This window comes from Meles meles, chromosome 1 (assembly GCF_922984935.1).
Source record: "Meles meles chromosome 1, mMelMel3.1 paternal haplotype, whole genome shotgun sequence".
Classification (NCBI taxonomy): domain Eukaryota; kingdom Metazoa; phylum Chordata; class Mammalia; order Carnivora; family Mustelidae; genus Meles; species Meles meles.
In genome coordinates this window covers 200508826-200525213 of record NC_060066.1, presented here as the reverse complement: position 1 = coordinate 200525213, position 16388 = coordinate 200508826, and the positions used below count along the sequence as shown (strand labels likewise).

The window sequence follows — 16388 nt, the reverse complement described above, 5'->3', positions numbered from 1 at the left end:
GTTCTAGCACGGACAGTCTGAGCCCCACTCCCCTACTGCCTTTCCCTCTTTCCCCTCCCGTCCTCACTCAGGCTTACACAGGAGAGAATAAACACGTACAGAGAGCCCCAGTGATTGTGTGTTTGTGTGTTTGTGTGTGTGTGTGTGTCTCTTTTTTTAAGGCTATACGTGCAACATCTTAAAAATTATGCGGATGGGGGCGCCTAGGTGGTTCAGTCAGTTAAGTGTCTGACTCTTGATTTCGGCTCAGGTCATGATCTCAGGATTGAGCCCCGTGTCAGGCTCTGTGCTCAGTGTGGAGCCTGCTTATTAATACTCTCTCCCTCTCCTTCCTTCTACCCCACCCGCCACTGCTCTCTCTCAAAAAAAACAAAAAAACAAAAACAAAAACAACCCAGTCCTGTAGATGTAAAATGAGACAGATATGATTTCAGATGCCAGCCTTGCCTGTGTGCCCTTGTGAAGGTTGCTTTACCTTCCTGACCTCAGTTTCTGCATCTATAAACTGGGATTAATAGCATACACCCCACAGGTCATCATGAGCCAGAAGCCGTATTTAGAGTGCCCTTCTCGGTGCCCTGCACACAGTAGGTGCTCACTGAAAGTTCCTCCCCATCTTTGGAACTCACACACTGCCATTCGTCCAGACAAACAGTGTCCACAGCCCCCACAGGGGTCAGGCCAAGCTGACCAGGGCTGGATCGGGGAGCAGAGGGTGGCCGCCTGCTCCAGCCTGAATCGGGGGCGGTGGGAGACTCGGCCAGCACCTCCTCGTACAGCCACCCTCCTGTTGGCTCCACACTAACGACTTCAGTGTGTCTCCCCTTTTAGCTCAAATATTTCTGAAATGCACACTGCTCGTTCACACATAGCCAGAGGGGCCTACGGGCCTCCCCAGCCTGTGTAATCAGGGCCTCCTGATTGCTTTCTTCTGTGCAGTCTCCAGGAAGGAGAGGGGGTGTGGGCGCAATGGGGATCGTGGCGCAAACCCGGTTTTCCCACTGAGGCAGGCTGCCCAAGTCGGCGGCTGGAGACCCTGGTTCCGGCTTTCTCCAGGGTGCCGAGAATCTGTCCGTGCAGCCTCAGTCTCCTCATCTAGCCGTTGGGATTTTAAAAGATGGTCACGGAGCGCATTCAGGGCTTGCAAAGAAGGCCCTTCCACAGGGCTCACTGGGGTGGGAGGGTCCAGGGGCGAGGAAAGGGGCAGCGTGGGGCAGGCTGGGGTGGGGGTGCACCAGAGAAGTGGGCAGGGATGTGGGCAGATGGACGTGGTCCAGCCAGGGGGCCTCAGAGCTGCCCACCATTGCCAACTCTTACCCATTCCCACCGCGCTGTTGCTTGCCTCACCTTTGCCTCTACTGTTCCCTCTGCCTCACATGCCCTTCCCATTCAGCCTCTCCAACTCCCTCTTAACTCATTCTTCAAGCCTCCATTCAAGTGTCACTTCCTCCAGGAAAGCCATCCCTAAGCTTGAGGTTTGCTTCCTCTCCTTCCACACCCAATTCTCACCCCCACGGTACCCCATGTGCGTCCCTGTTGCAGTCTTTGTCACATTGTGTGGTGATTAATTATGTGTACAGCAAAAACAGCTTCCCCTGCATGAGGGATTGTCATTGTCACAGTGGGCATGGGATGGGGACATTTCGAGCGCTTCGGAAGCAGCTCGGCGCCGTCCCGCAGTCCCCAAAGTGTGGGAAGTGAAATGACAGGTAGTTTTCAGAGGAACATTTTTAATTGTAATAGTTGTGTGTTTATTTTCCTTCTTTTTATGGCAAGTGGTATTGGTTTCCCATTTATAATAATGATAACACTTTCCTCTTTAAAATGCACTTAAAAGAAGAGTCAGCTGGAAGAAAAATAGTAACTAAATATAGCGCAGGTTGCAGGTGGCAATGGCTGAAGTCAGGAATGTTGTTCTGATGGAGCCGAACATTAGCCTGGGGGCGGCGGGGATTTTGGCCTCTGACTGTAGACCTACTATGTGCCAGGCCCCCTGTGCTGGGTCTTGAGGGTAGCCAGAGGAGGTGTGGCAGGGGAGACGATCAGAAGCAACAGTATGTATGGGGTACAAGGGTGGGAGAGCCCCACATAGACCATGCAGATAGAGCACAGCTTGTGAATGCAAGATGTGTGACCTTGGACAAGTTCTTGAACCTTTGTAAGCCTCAGTTTTCCCATCCGTAAAATGGGATGGTATCAACTGTGTCTTAGCATTGTTGGAAGGACATTGGTGAGGGTCTCCAGCTCCTAGTAGAAAGGTCTCCGTCTCAGGGACCATGAGTTCTCTCTCCCTTTTGTCGATTTTTGGGAATGGAGGGAGATGTCTGGGGTGATGGGGGGAGAAGGAAGGAAGTGCTGTTGGCGGAGGGAGTCCTGGCTTCCTGAACCCGCCCAGGTTCCTGGGGCAAGAACTATTAGCCCTAGACTCCCCAGGAAACCGAATGTGACTTTTGTGCTCGTTTTGAGAGGAACAAAGAGGAAACTCAGGGCATCCCAGGAAAGCAGCATCAGACGGACCAGGAAAGGCTCCTCAGAGGCTGCGGCGCGGGAGCAAGACGCTGATGTTTGTCAGATGTTGGCAGGCACCGTCTGGAGTGTGGGGGGAGCCTCTCAGACCTGCCTCCACTTTCAGGGGCCACCTCATGAGCCCAGAGGAAATGGCGTGTGTGCAGACCCTGGGTCAGCCAAAAAGCACCGCGCTCCGTCTAAAAAAAGAGCATCTGCCACTCACCAAGGCTCTGCTTTGTGCTGGGCTCCAAGTGAACACGCCTCCTTGTTCTTCTGTCCTCCTGGCCCCACTCAGAGAGCACTGTGGCCATTTTCCAGGTGAAGAAACTGAGGCTTAGGAAGATTACAGGTCCAAGGTTACGAGGCAAGTAGGTGTCAGAATCCAAGTCCGTCTGACCTCCCGCTTCCTGATTTATCTGCTCTGCCTACCTGCCTCGCATGCAGTGGGTGGAGGGAGGTGTCAACACTGAAAAGCAAAAGGCCGAGGGGAAGCTGCAGGGAGAGCACCCATGGGTGTCCTCCTGCCCCAGCTCCGAGGGATAACAGCTTTCCCAGAGGCAGGCTTTCAGGCAAAGCCAGGACTGGCACGGGGAGAAGGGAACCTCTTGCATCCCTCCCAGGACGTGTGCAAATTTCACATTCCCTCTTCACCCCTTCCTGTCTGAACCCAACTAGCCCTTGACTTCCAGCTCCCTGAGATCCTCCCTTTGCTTGTTACACGCCGGGTGGGAGACAGAGGGGGACCATGGAGCACCCCCGAGGCTGAGGTCCCTGGAGCCTGGAGCTTGAGCACCAGCCTTTCGTCCATGACTTCCGGCCAGTCTTTTGCCCTCTCTGGGCCTGAGCTTCCATCCCTACAATGAAGTTGTCAGCTCACAGCCCCTCCTCTGGGCCGTGGAATCCTCTAGTGCTTGGCCTCTGGGTCAGCCCAAGAATCCAGCCAAGGGGTGGGGCCACCTGCTTGGCAGGCTTGCCTCCCCCACCCGAGCCCTTTCTAGTCCCAATCAGAGTCTCTTCTCCCTTGTTCCACGCGGCTCCCAGCAGCTGTTCCTCAGGCCCAGGCAGAGAGCCCGGCTTGGCGCGTCTCTGGCTGAGGCCGATGAGAGAAAACAGGTTAAAAGTTCAGCCCTTGTTCTCTCCAGGAAGAAAAATCTGTAGCATTCGGAGTGTGAAAAGGAACCCTTTTTTCAGCTCCAAAGCAGCACAATAGAACTTCCCTCCAATTTGCCATCAAAAAGACGCCCTTGGCACTGGACTCCACCGTCCCTGGCACCCCTCCTCCCCCCTTACCAGCCCCCCCCCCCCCAGCAAAGGGACACAGTGACCACAGACATAAGCCGCAGGCGGTCATGGGGACACTGCTGTTTCCTCTGTTGTCAACTCATGGGTCTGACTGGGGTCACTTCTGGCTGAATGCGTCCTCCCATCCACGCTGCTCCTGCCCTAGTTCAAGACCTTGTTGCTCCCATTTTGGCCTTCACAGTGGCCTGGGCACTGTGCACCCTGCCCCTACTGTCCTCACCCAAATTCATCCAGCCCAGGCCATCCAACTAAGTATCTAGAAGTTTATAGGGTCAGAGGCAGGAGATCCGCTCCTCCCAGTCTGCCACCAACTCCTATGGGATCTTTAGGAAGTCTCTTCCCCTCTCTGTGCCTCAGCTGCCTAATCTCCAAAATGAAGCAGTGGGGCTGGGCCAGGAACAGCATCTCCCATGGTGGGGGTTAGTTTCCTGGCTCAGTGACCAGGAGCATCTGTGGCCACAGAGTGCAGGGATTGATTGGTGAGGTCTGCTGGGGCACAGAAATGGGGGCACAGCAGCAAGCAGACTTCACCTGCGCCCGCCGGGCTAGATGGTGTGGAAGGTCCAGCTGCGACCTTCTGCGTCTCTCTGCCTCCTCTCTCGTGGCTATTTGTAGTCGCGCCTTATCACCACTACTAGATGGTGAACAACTCTGTAGGAGGGTCTCACTCTTCACTGTTTTCTCTCCTGGGGTCCCCAGTGTATCAGGGTCTATTTGTTGAATGAATGCTTGAAAGGGGCCAATTAAATCTGCTCGATGCAGTTCTTTTGAATTCCCTATGGCAGCAAAGGGGAAGTGGGAAGGGGCCCTGGGCCATGTCTGGGGATGAATGGGGCTCTCTCCGGCCCTGGGGGTCTTCTTCACCATAGGCTGTGCGGCTCCTTCCTTCCAGCTGTTGGAGTTGGGGGAGGGGCAAGGGGGGGGCCCTGGCTGGTTCAGAAGCTCATTTGAATTTCCTCAATTCCCCCCCCACCCAGAGGGCAGGTGACAGACTGGAGCAACTTGCTCACTTCAACACCCCCCCCCCCCCCCCCCCCCGCCAGGGCCCTATCCTAGGAGCAATTGATTTAGCCCTCTGGGAGGGAGCCCCAGTGTGGAGACACTATGGAGGACTCCAGGTGCCTGGAGAAGGGGGGAGGGTGTCCCTGATAGGAAGTTTGGGCCGGAGAGCCAAGGTGGGGTAACTGATGGGGCTCAGCTGGGACCAAAAAGAGGCCTTTCCAAGGGCCACGTTCTAGTTTTTGAGAATTAGATGCAGGCGGAAAAGCAGACAGACACCCTAAGTCTGATGTAAACTTTCCAGGGCTGCCTGGTGGACTCTCTGAAGCCCACCCAGGAGAGTCCAGGTTAAGACCCTTCTCCACCAGCAAGGGAGGGAAGCGGCAGTAGGCAAGTTGGTGGGACATGACGGGTGGTGAGGAGACACCAGACACCACCACTGGCAGAAGGGCTGGAGCTGAGCTTCAAGGGGGTGGAGCCTGGAGGGATAGAATCAGACGATTGGCTGGAACGTGGGAGTGGGTGGGATCATGGAGTGGGAGACGTAGAGGGAAGGTAGTCTGAAGCAGTACAGCGAGATGATTGATTGGTGAAATGGAAGTAGGTGGTGCTCTGTAAAGGAGGCCCTTGAGGGGTGGGGGTCTTGGGGTGATTGACAACACCAGTCGGTGGGCGGCAGTGACACTCTGCTTTTCCTCACAGAAACGTTGATGGACTCCACCACAGCGACGGCGGAGCTGGGCTGGATCGTGCATCCACCATCAGGGGTGAGTCGGTGGTCCCCACACCCTGCCCGGTCCCTCAGAGGACCTCGGGTTCGCTGCAGGGCCTGGATGCCCCCGAAATTCCAGCCCCTTTCCCTCCTTCAGGGCCCAGGGCTGGCCTCTCATTGCCTCCTGGTCCCCTACTATTGGTGGAGCGCCGGTTACCATGACAACATGCTGGCAGCTTGCAGCCTTTATCCCATGGGATCCTCAGGGCGAGGCTGAGAAGTAGGAACCCGCGCTGCCCCCATTTTACAGATGAGGAAAGTGAACTGTCATTTTCTGAGCACCCACCGTATCACATACTGTATCAAAGAAGCACCTTTATACACATCCAAACCAATCATATGGGGAAGAAACACCTCCATTTTACAGGTAAGGAAACTGAGGATCAGAGACTCATAGCTTCCTGACAGGGGTGTTACACCTAGTTAGTGATGCGGGTCCGGTTTGTATCCAAGGCTCTGACCCCCTTTCTGGACCCCCTTTCTGCGTCCCCATAACACGAGGCTCCCCTTCCCTGAGCTCTTATCATCACACTTCCGTGAGCCCATACTTTCCTGGGGCCAGTGATCTGAGCCCGGGTAGGCTGTGAGTCCCTCAGGAGAAGAGGAGGCACAATCTGAGATTCCTCTTTCTTCCAGCACCAACTTACATGCAGGCTATGGGGCCAGACGTGCCCGAAATTCTGTCCCAATTCTGCCACTCAGCACCCCCACAATTTGGGGCCAGGTCCTTAACCCGTCTGAGCTTCAGTTTCCTCATCTATAAAATGATGGTGGTCATGTCCTCTGCATCGGACCGCTGTGAGGTTTTCCCGCACGGTGTCTAGCACAGTGCCTGGCAGAGGCCCCCCCCCCCCCCACGATGAGTAGCTGTAGTCCTACCACCATCATATCATCATCGTCACGGTCATCGGTTTTTATAGCATTCCCTCCTCATCCCCCTGGGCTCCCCCCACCCATCCCTTCCCTTCCCCCCATCCCAGCTCCTCCCACTCAGCCGCTGCCCCAAGGAGCTGCATCCCCCCGCCCCTCACCTCTCCAGCCCAAGCCTGTGCTCTCAATAGGCAGGGCCCTAGGGTCAGGCCTCTTTCTGGGGCTCTTTCTTGTCACCAGTTTTCCATCTGCGAAGGCGGCCGGGCCCGCAGCCCCACCCCAGCAGGAATGAGGCCAGGCTGGGCTGCAGGGCCCCCGGACGCAATTATTTGGGGTGTTTAGGCTGCAGGGCCTCCGCATGTTAATTAGAGAGAGGGGAGAAAGGCAGAGTGCTCTAATTAAGTGCTCTAATTAAGTTCTGAAGAAGAGCAGTGGTTGTAACAAGGGGCTGACTTTGTCACATGGTGCCACCAAAAAAAAAAAAAAAGGCAATGTAGGGAGCTTCAGAGCCGCCATGGATGTGGAGGCTGGGCCAGCAGGCTCCAGCGCAGCCTTCCCCACGGGCACTGGCCCCTCACAACATCAGCCCTCCCCGGGCCCGCAGCCACTGCATGCCTCGCACGGACTTGGCCCAGATATCTGAGGAAGGCAGCAGAACAAATAGCACCGGCTCGAGGGTCCCAGCTCTGCCACTACCGGCCTCACCACTGCCACCCATGGTCCCATTTGGCAGTCAGGCAAATAGAGGCTCAGCAAAGGGAAGTGACTTGCCCAAGGCCATGCATTGAGTTAGGAGAGCTGGGACAAAACCCAGGGCTCCTGGGTTGCCTGTGGGTCGCTGTGTTTTGAGGCAGTGTGCACGAGCACGGGAGCAGGTCTCTCACACGTGCATGTGCAGAGGTCTCTCACACGTGTGAGCAGGTCTATGTGACCTGGCTCAAGCGGCCTCACTTCCCTGGTCTCTACTAGCTTACCTGTAGAATGGAGATGATGATACACCACGCGTGATAATCAGGACAAAGAACTGAGGTCCCCTTCCAGCACCTACCCCGGGCCGGCATGAGTGGGAGGGGGTGATCTGCTGTTTTAGCCCTTTTGGGTCTGCCCGAGGGAAAGCCAGCCCAGTGCCAAAGGGGACACAGGAGAAGGAGGGGGTGGGGAACTACTCTCAGCAAGCTCTCAGCCCCACTGGGGAGACAAGGCTGAAAGGCCCAAGGGTGACCGGCCCTCGCCTAGGCTGGTCGTCCCCAAAGGCCCACGGGAGAATCGGTGAATGCGAACTCTGCAGCCAGAGAGAGCCTGCTCCAAGAGGCTCCAGAAGGATGGACAGAGAAGACGAGAGGGTACTTGAGGAGGGTACAGAATTGTGAACAAAAGCTCAGCATGTGAGTGAGCTTGGCTTGTGTGGGTCTGTGAGGAGACACCATGGGGCCAGGGCCCTTCATTCCCAGCCTTCTGTGGCCCTGCCCAGCCCCCCTCCACAGCAGTGGGGCTCAGGAACTCTCAGCTGCGTGTGTGAGAGACAGGCTGGGGCCCAGGGAGAGTGCCGAGGCACCTGCCATAGGCAGGAAGGGTGGAAAGTCTCTCTCCGGGTCCCCTAACCACTTTAGTGGTATCGTAACCACATAAGGCCCCACAACAGACTGCCTGTCTTCCCCATCGTGGGGGTAAGGGCTCTTCTTCTGTCAGACTGGGAATCCCCTGAGGCAAGGACTGTCTCCCTGGTCAGAATAAGAGCTCCCAGTAGGCAGATATTCTGACTCCCCCATCAGACCAGCACTCCCCAAGCACAAAGCTATGTCTACTCTCAGGAGAGGGAATTCCCTCAGGGTGGGCCTCTTCTTTTTTTCCCTTCCAGGTGGGAGCTTCCCACAAGCTGGGGCCATGTCCCCTTTATCACCGGGAGAGGGGGTGAGGGTCTCATCTCCCATATTAATCAGGGGAAAACCAAGAGCAGGGTGTGTGCCCTTCCCATCAGATAGGCATATCTCCCTCACAGACTTGGGAACTCCTCAGGGCCAAGGCCACGTCTCTCCCTCCCCTCGGGACCTCTCTGATGATATGAATCGTGTCTCCCTCAACAGACTAGAACATACCTAAGACAGAGTCTGTGCCTCCCCCATTAGACTAGGAGGCCCCCAGGGGTGAGAGTGCTATTTCCCCCTGTCGGACTGAAAGGATTCCCTAAGACAGGAGCTGTGTCTCCCCTGTAGACAGACAGGGCTGAGCCCCCTCCCCCACCAGCTGACTAGCATTTCACCCACAGTGGGAAGAAGTGAGCGGCTACGATGAGAACATGAACACGATCCGCACGTACCAGGTGTGCAACGTGTTTGAGTCGAGCCAGAACAACTGGCTACGGACCAAGTTCATCCGGCGCCGCGGCGCCCACCGCATCCACGTGGAGATGAAGTTCTCGGTGCGTGACTGCAGCAGCATCCCCAGCGTGCCCGGCTCCTGCAAGGAGACCTTCAACCTCTATTACTATGAGGCCGACTACGACTCGGCCACCAAGACCTTCCCCAACTGGATGGAGAATCCGTGGGTGAAGGTGGACACCATCGCGGCCGACGAGAGCTTCTCGCAGGTGGACCTGGGCGGCCGGGTCATGAAGATCAACACTGAGGTGCGGAGCTTCGGGCCCGTGTCCCGCAGCGGCTTCTACCTGGCCTTCCAGGACTACGGCGGCTGCATGTCCCTTATCGCGGTGCGCGTCTTCTACCGCAAGTGTCCCCGCGTCATCCAGAACGGCGCCGTCTTCCAAGAGACCCTGTCGGGGGCCGAGAGCACCTCGCTGGTGGCCGCCCGGGGCAGTTGCATCGCCAATGCCGAGGAGGTGGATGTGCCCATCAAGCTCTACTGTAACGGGGATGGCGAGTGGTTGGTGCCCATTGGACGCTGCATGTGCAAAGCAGGCTTCGAGGCGGCGGAGAATGGCACGGTCTGCAGAGGTGAGGGCCGCGGCGGGGCGGGCGCCCTGCAGGGGTGTGGAGCTGCAGCTGGCTGCAAATGCAGGCTGGGGGGGGCGCTCAGGCTGGCCAGGGCAGTGGCCTGGAGCTGATTGGGAGGCCCTCTCTGGCCGGGCTTCCCCAATCCACAGCCGATGTTCCTTGTCTTAGAGGGAAGCGTTTGAAGGGTGCTTCTAGAATGGTGGCAGGTGTATGTCCCACGGGGAGCGTGCAAGGTGATTTTCATAGGCGTGGGGATAAATGTTTCTCATCTTATTTTTTTTATTGTTTTGTGTTTTTAGAGATCTTATTTATTTATTTGGCACAGAGAGAGAGGGAGAGAGAGCACAGGCAGAGGAAGCAGCTCAGGGAGAGGCAGAGGGAGAAGCAGACTCTCCCCCCACCCCCCACCCGACCTGGTGAGCAGGGAGCCCAGTGCGGGACTTGATCCCAGGACCCCCAGATCATGACCTGAACTGAAGGCAGACGCTTAACCGACTGAGCCACCCAGGCACCCCTAAACATTTCTCATTTTAATTACTACATGAATATTAACAACAGCAAGCCATGCTGTATGCCTTCATTTACAAAAGTGATGTCATTTCATTGTGAAGGAGATAAGGCCCAGTAAAAAAACAGGGGAAAGTTAACATTTATTGGGCTTCGGCTGTGTCCGTCAGTACGGGCCAGGCTCGACGGAAGTGACCAAACAGTCAAAGTTCATTTCTCACTCATGGCTGCCTGTCCATCGGGGGTCAGCTGGGGGGTCCCCACTCAGGGAGCCAAGCGGATGGAGCAGCCGCCATTTGGAATGTGGCGACTGTGAGGACAGAGAGAAGGAGTGTGAGGTGGATGGCATGCTGGGTCCTGAGCTCTGCCGGTGGTGGCACGCACACCGCGTCCCTCCACATTTCAGTGACCGAGGCGAGTCACACGCTTCCTTCTGGTGCAAGGAAGGGTTGGGGGGGACACGCAGGTCTGCCGTGAGCCAGGCTTCCTGACTGCCAGTCATATTGTGTGCTGAGCCCTTGTGTGTCTAACTTACTACTCCTCGCAAGAAGCCTGGGAGGGATGGGGCCATTTGACAGGAAGAAATCAAGGCTCAGAGAGTTAAGTGGGGGAGGCAGGGGTCTTATCCAGGTAGTGCAGTTCCAAGCCCACCCCTCAGCCATCGTGCCACTTGGGGTGATTTAAGGAGAGGTCCCAAGTAAGCAATAGTGTAGGTGCTGTCTGATTTGGGCAAACAATCGTGAAGGTGGTTGGCAAGCCTAAGAAGTTTGTAGGAGGGGCTGCATGGTTGTAAGAAGGCTGTGAAGGTAGATAGACCTGGGTTCAAATCCCAGCCCTGCCTGTGATTAGCTGTCTGTCGTGGGCTATGCATGAAACCCTCTTTCTTGGGACACTTGTGAAGACTCAACAATTCAAGACTGTAAGGCACTTAGAATGGCTTGTGGTATGCAGTAGGAGCTTAATACATGTTAACTAAATGAGATGTAATGTCTACGAAACCCGGGCTGGGGCAGGTACTCCGTGGTGTGAGCTTTGGTGGTGATTTAAAGCCTACTTGGACCACCTCCTCTTGCCTTTCCTGTTGGGATCAGATCCTGGGGGTCCTCCAAATGCCAGGCTAAGGTTTGGACCCAATTCTGGGGTTCCTAAAGTGCCAGTCACTGTGTGACCTGAGGTGGCTGCAGTGACCCTCCCGTTCATAAAATGCTGCTGCGTCCACCATCACAATGGCGTGATCTGAAGCAGCATTTTAGAGGTCCCCGGGAAGAAAAATGGGGTGCCTAAGAAAGGAGCAGTGGCCCGTGCTCTCGAGAGATGGTGGGTGTCCGGACGGGGCATCTATGGTTCTAGGGTCAAGGGTTGCGAGGTGGATGAATGTGAAGGATGGCATGAGCATGCGGGCTGGAAAGGAGAAAGGAGGCAATTCCGGCTTGTTGGGAGGTGATGGTCCTGGAAAAGAATCAGGGATGTTGGGTGAAAAGGCTGGTTTCTGGGGGAAGATAGCAGAGCTGGTTTTCTGTACTTGAGTGTGAAAATGGCACAGCCTTGGGAGGTGGCGGGCCATGGAGGGTAGGCAGAATCAGTCCCTCGTTGCTCATTATTTATTCACTCATCAAACCTTACCCGTGCCTGCTCTGTGTCAGACCTTGTGTGGATGGTCAGGGAAGAGAGAAGAATGCAACTGTGCCTCTGACTTCTAGGAGCCACAGGCTAGCTGGGGAGACAGGCGGGACGTGAACAAGGGAGGGAGTGCCTTTGACTTGCTCTGACTGGAACCACCTGTGCTGGGGTGATTGGTGGAGGGAGGTGGGAAGGCGACACAGAGAAGGTGGCATTGGGGCTGAATTCTGGGAGAGGGATATGTTGACTAGGTGGCCTGGGCCTTCCAGAGGAGGGATCTGCAAGGATCTGGGGACGTGAAGCAGCGTGTCCCATTGAGGGGACTGGTATGGTGTCTGGCACTGCCATGGCTAAGGGCTCGGGGAGCAAGGAAGGAAGAGGTGTTCTCGAAGGTGCCTAGAGGAAGAGGTACATTAGTTACCCCTTGTTGCCCAACAAGTCACTCCAAAGTGTCACAGCTGAAAACAACAAGCATTTGTAATCTCACGGTGTCTGAGGGTCAGGGATCCAGGTGTGGCTCAGGCGGGTGTCCCTGGTGCAAGGTCTCTCCTGGGGCTTCAGTGTCCTCCATGCGGGGGCAGGGTCTGCTTCCTCATTCGCCCACATGATTGTGTGCGGGCTTCAGTCCCTGGCGGGGAGTCACGTGGGCAATGGCTTCCCCCAGAGCAAATGACCCAAGAGAGTTCGAGAGAGCACCCACAACAGAAACCATCATCCTTTTATGACCTCGTCTCAAGAGTGGCATCTCATCACTTCTGCCATATTCTCTTTGTCAAAAGCCAGTCCCCTAGTTCAGCCCCGATTCAATTACATGGGCTGAGAGTGCCAGGACGGGGTGGGGGGGGTGTCACTGGGGCCAGCAGAGAGGTCGCCTGGCACAGGCAGGTCTTCCAAGGCTGAGCTTCCCCTTTCTTTTTTTTTTTTTTTAAATATTTTATTTATTTATTTGACAGACAGAGATCACAAGTAGGCAGAGAGGCAGGCAGAGAGAGAGGAGGAAGCAGGCTCCCTGCATAGCAGAGAGCCTGATGTGGGGCTCGATCCCAGGACTCTGGGATCACGACCTGAGCTGAAGGCAGAGGCCTTAACCCACTGAGCCACCCAGGCGCCCCTGAGCTTCCCCTTTCAAGTGGACCCCGGCCCCCTCCTCCCGGGACCTCTGGCCTGACCGCCCCAGGCATCCACCCTGAGGGGGGGGAGGAGTCGTCAGCAGAATCTCTGGGAGAGTAGGGTTTGGGAAGATCCCTTTGATATCAAAACAGAATTTGATAAGCAAAAATCCATTGCTTCGTTAATACAAATTGGAGATGATAAGGCTGGTTAAAGTCTGTTTGACAGATGGCAAGCAGGTGAGTCCTCATGGGAGTGGCATGACTATCCCAGGGGTGGGCAGGGTGGCTGAGGAAGGGCGGGGAGCTCCCAGGGCCCTGAGCATTTCCCAAAACTGTAGGATCCCCCGAGGTAATGTGACCAGCTTCCTCCAGGGCCAGCTGTGTGCAGGGCAGAGTGGGGAACGGAGGGGCCTGGAGAAGCCGGTTAACCACTCAGCAAGCGTGTATGAAGGACCCTCTGTGTGCCGTGGGCCCTCCGGCCAATTCAGACCATCCAGATTGACGATGGTTCGACTTACAGCCCTCAGACTTCTCGTTTTTCCACATTCCAACAGTGCGATGCACATTCAGCAGAAACCTTCTTGGGAGTTTGAGTTCTGATCTTTTCCTGGGCTGGTGACGGCTGGTCTGATACTCTCTCCTTACGCTGGGCAGCCCGCCACACGAGAAGGGGGGTAAACAGGCGATCCATGTGCGTTCCTTCTGTATCCACGTGACCGGTCTTTTTTCCAGTTCAGTACTGTGTCCGGTCAATGGCATGAGATGTAACAGGCTTTGTGTTAGACGAGGCCGCTCAGCTGAGCAAGCTTTAGGTACACCAGGCTAAGCCCTGATGTTCGGGGGGCTTGGGGGGTTAAGTGAGTTTTCCACTCAAAATATTTTCAGCTTACAGTGGGTTTATCAGGATGGAACCGCATGGTACGTCGAGGCAGATCTGTATGTCTTGAGTACTGTTTATGAGCCTCACACATACCAGTGCTGGGGAACACAGGTTGGAATGAGAGGCATACTTTCCCTGCCCTTCCAGAATTTTTAGTCTGAGTCGCTGGACAGAAGAACATGGAGGGGAAAAGTTAGTGAGCAGATGAATAAAATAGTTATAAGCTGTGATGAATGAAAGGGGGAGTGGGGAGATGTAGCAGTAGAGATCAAAGGAAGACTCGTGTTAGCCAGAGGGGCCGGGGAAGGCTGCTTGGAAGAGGTGTCTTTGGAGCTGACCGTGGCCGCCCTGGGAAGGCTGGAGGAGAGCACCTGAGATGCAGGGTTCAGTTCACTGGCTCCTGGGTGAGCAGTAGACTCAGAGGATGGCCGAGTACGGTCCTTCCAGAAATGAATTACAGCCAGTCAAAGCATTTTGAGAATATGAGAAGGAAGGCATCTTTTCTGACTGGAGGTCTAGGAAGGCTTCAAGGAGGAGGTGGCATTTGAATTAGGCCCTGAAGAGTGAGTAGGATTTGGATGGGTGAAGGGAGGGCGGTCATTGTAGATCAAGGAACCAACTACATGAATAACACCCTGATGTATGATAGTACAGGGTGTGTTTGGTGTGTATCCAGTGCCTCCCCTGGGGCGGGTATCAGGGTATGACCCCTCCCTACTCATGCGTCTGTTCAGTTTTTTTGGGCACCTGGTCAGGACCTGCAGTGGCCATACAGCTGCCAGGTGAGGGACTCCGGGGACTTTCTTCAGAAGAGCTCTGGCCTCCTCTCCTCCATAGTCCCCAGCCCCATCACGGTCCCCACTGAGGTTTGCAGCCAGCAGATCTGCTGGGGGCAGGGGGTGGGGCAGAGGGCTCTGGGCTCTGGAATTCCTTCCCTGCAGCAGCGGCTCCCCCCAAGCTCCCAAGTCTGTTTGCCTGACTCTTTCCAGATGTTCATGGGCTCGATGGGGAAGGTGCCTCTGCCTCAGTGTCTCCAAGTTTGTCTTAGTCGCCCTATTTCTCTTTGTCTCTCCTTCCCTAGCTCAGGCCCCTACTCTGCCCCTGCCCATCAGATTCCCATCCTAACCCCTATTGGGGGTCCTGCCCTCCTCTCTCCCAACAGCAGACCTGCATCTAAAACTGATCTGGAGGGAGCTCCACGGTGATCGTGATTGCTGCGTGCTGTCGGGGTGTAATGGGATTTTTAATATTTAGCTTGGACAGGGAGAGGGGCTGCGAGCCAGTGGGGAGAGGTACGGGGGGGCAGTTGCACGCACATGTTGATCCTCTGGCTCTAGTTTAGACTCCCAGTTCCCAGCTGCTGGGCTTCTCACAGCCTCTCCCTCTCCTCCACCCTGCCCTACCTGGCAGCCCCCAGCCCTGCTCTCCCCCCTCAGCTGTGGCCTCTCCTTGACCTTGGCCATGGAGACCTGGTTTCAAACCCCAGCTCGGCATAGCTGTGTGACCTTGGGCAAGCAACTGACCCTCTCCCAGCCTTTGTTTTCCCATCTGCAAAACAGGATAAACACAAAGGGCAGCCGTGCAGAGTAAATGAGAAAATACCTAGAAGTGTTTCAAAAATACCAACAGGAACTTCTACCAACACTGTCTTCTGCTATGAATGCTTGGGGTTTTTCTGTTGTTGCTGGTTTTTTTCTGTTTTTTGGTTTTGTTTTTTTTTGTTTTTTGGGTTTTTTTTTGTTTTTGTTTTTGTTTTTTGATCTCTGATGAGCTTTTTACTTTGAGGAAAAACAAACTTTTTCTTATCACAAAAGCAGTGTAGATTCGTTGTAGAATCTTTAGAAATTATTGAGAGGCAAAAGGAGGAAAGTAAAATCATCCGGAGAAGCCACGGTGAACAGACCGGTGGAGATCCTTCTGGGTGCGTTCATACACATTGATTATGTTTAAAGAAAAAGTGAACTTCCTGCTAAAAATACACAAGGGTTTTTGATTCATTAAAATTTTGTGGGCACTTTTGCATGTCACGTTACATCTCCGCCATCATTTTGGAAGGCTCTTGGAATTCCATAGGAAAGATCTGTCATAATTTATTTACCAAGCCTGTTGATCGACACGTAGATTACTGGCCGTTTTCCACTATCTTAACAAATGCCGGGATGCACGCCATTGTCCCTGTATTTTTGTCCACTGTTATTGGTATTTGAGTAGATATGTTTCCAGATGTGTAATCATGGGGTCAAAGGTATGTATGTTTTTTAGAGCTTTGACGCATAATGCCAAGTTACTCCCCAGAAACAAGAAACTCCCCAGAAATGCATGGCCTGTGTACTCTCCTAGCTGCAGACCTTCAGAGTGCCCGTTTCCCCACAAGCTCCCCAGCAGGAGATATTCTGCCTGTCGCTTTATTTTCTGCTTTTCTCCCAGAATCCTGTGCTCCCTCAGCCAGGGTAGGGAGAGAGGCCCAGAGAGATATCTCTGGCCTTCAGCATTGGATCCTGGGGCCTGCTCGGGTGGCCTTCTTCCTATCATGCTCTCATCTCCAGCCTTTCCCATAGAGGCTGGACCCATGGCTTGGATGTATCTGGTGAGTCCGTGGGGTAGGGTGCGGTCAGTCGTGGGGTGAGGAGGAGGGAGGCCGCCAGCTGGCAGGGTCTGTGCTGGCTGGGGAAAGGGTGTGAGGGTTGGAATGCTGGGTGGGTGGGAAGAGAGGCCCAGACCCCCACACACCCCTCTTCAAGGGCAGGGTGGAGAAGCCCAGCTGGGGGAGGGGGGTGCTAACAGAATCCCCTCCAGACCCCCAGGCTCAGGCAGGGCCTGAGACCACACAGGCCAGCCTTTGGAGAAGGGATTGGGTGGGGAACCCG

At 55.0% G+C, this 16388-nt stretch overlaps 1 protein-coding gene across 3 annotated transcripts in view; it reads left to right on the top strand.

The window, feature by feature from the left end:
- Positions 1 to 16388, top strand: part of EPHB2 (EPH receptor B2) — a 182606-nt gene that overhangs the window by 55992 nt on the left and 110226 nt on the right. For all 3 annotated transcript variants that reach the window (XM_046023954.1, XM_046023946.1, XM_046023935.1), the window contains exons 2-3: positions 5512 to 5576; positions 8718 to 9402. In XM_046023954.1, coding sequence (XP_045879910.1) covers positions 5512 to 5576; positions 8718 to 9402 — 750 coding nt within the window. The remainder of the gene's footprint in view (positions 1 to 5511; positions 5577 to 8717; positions 9403 to 16388) is intronic.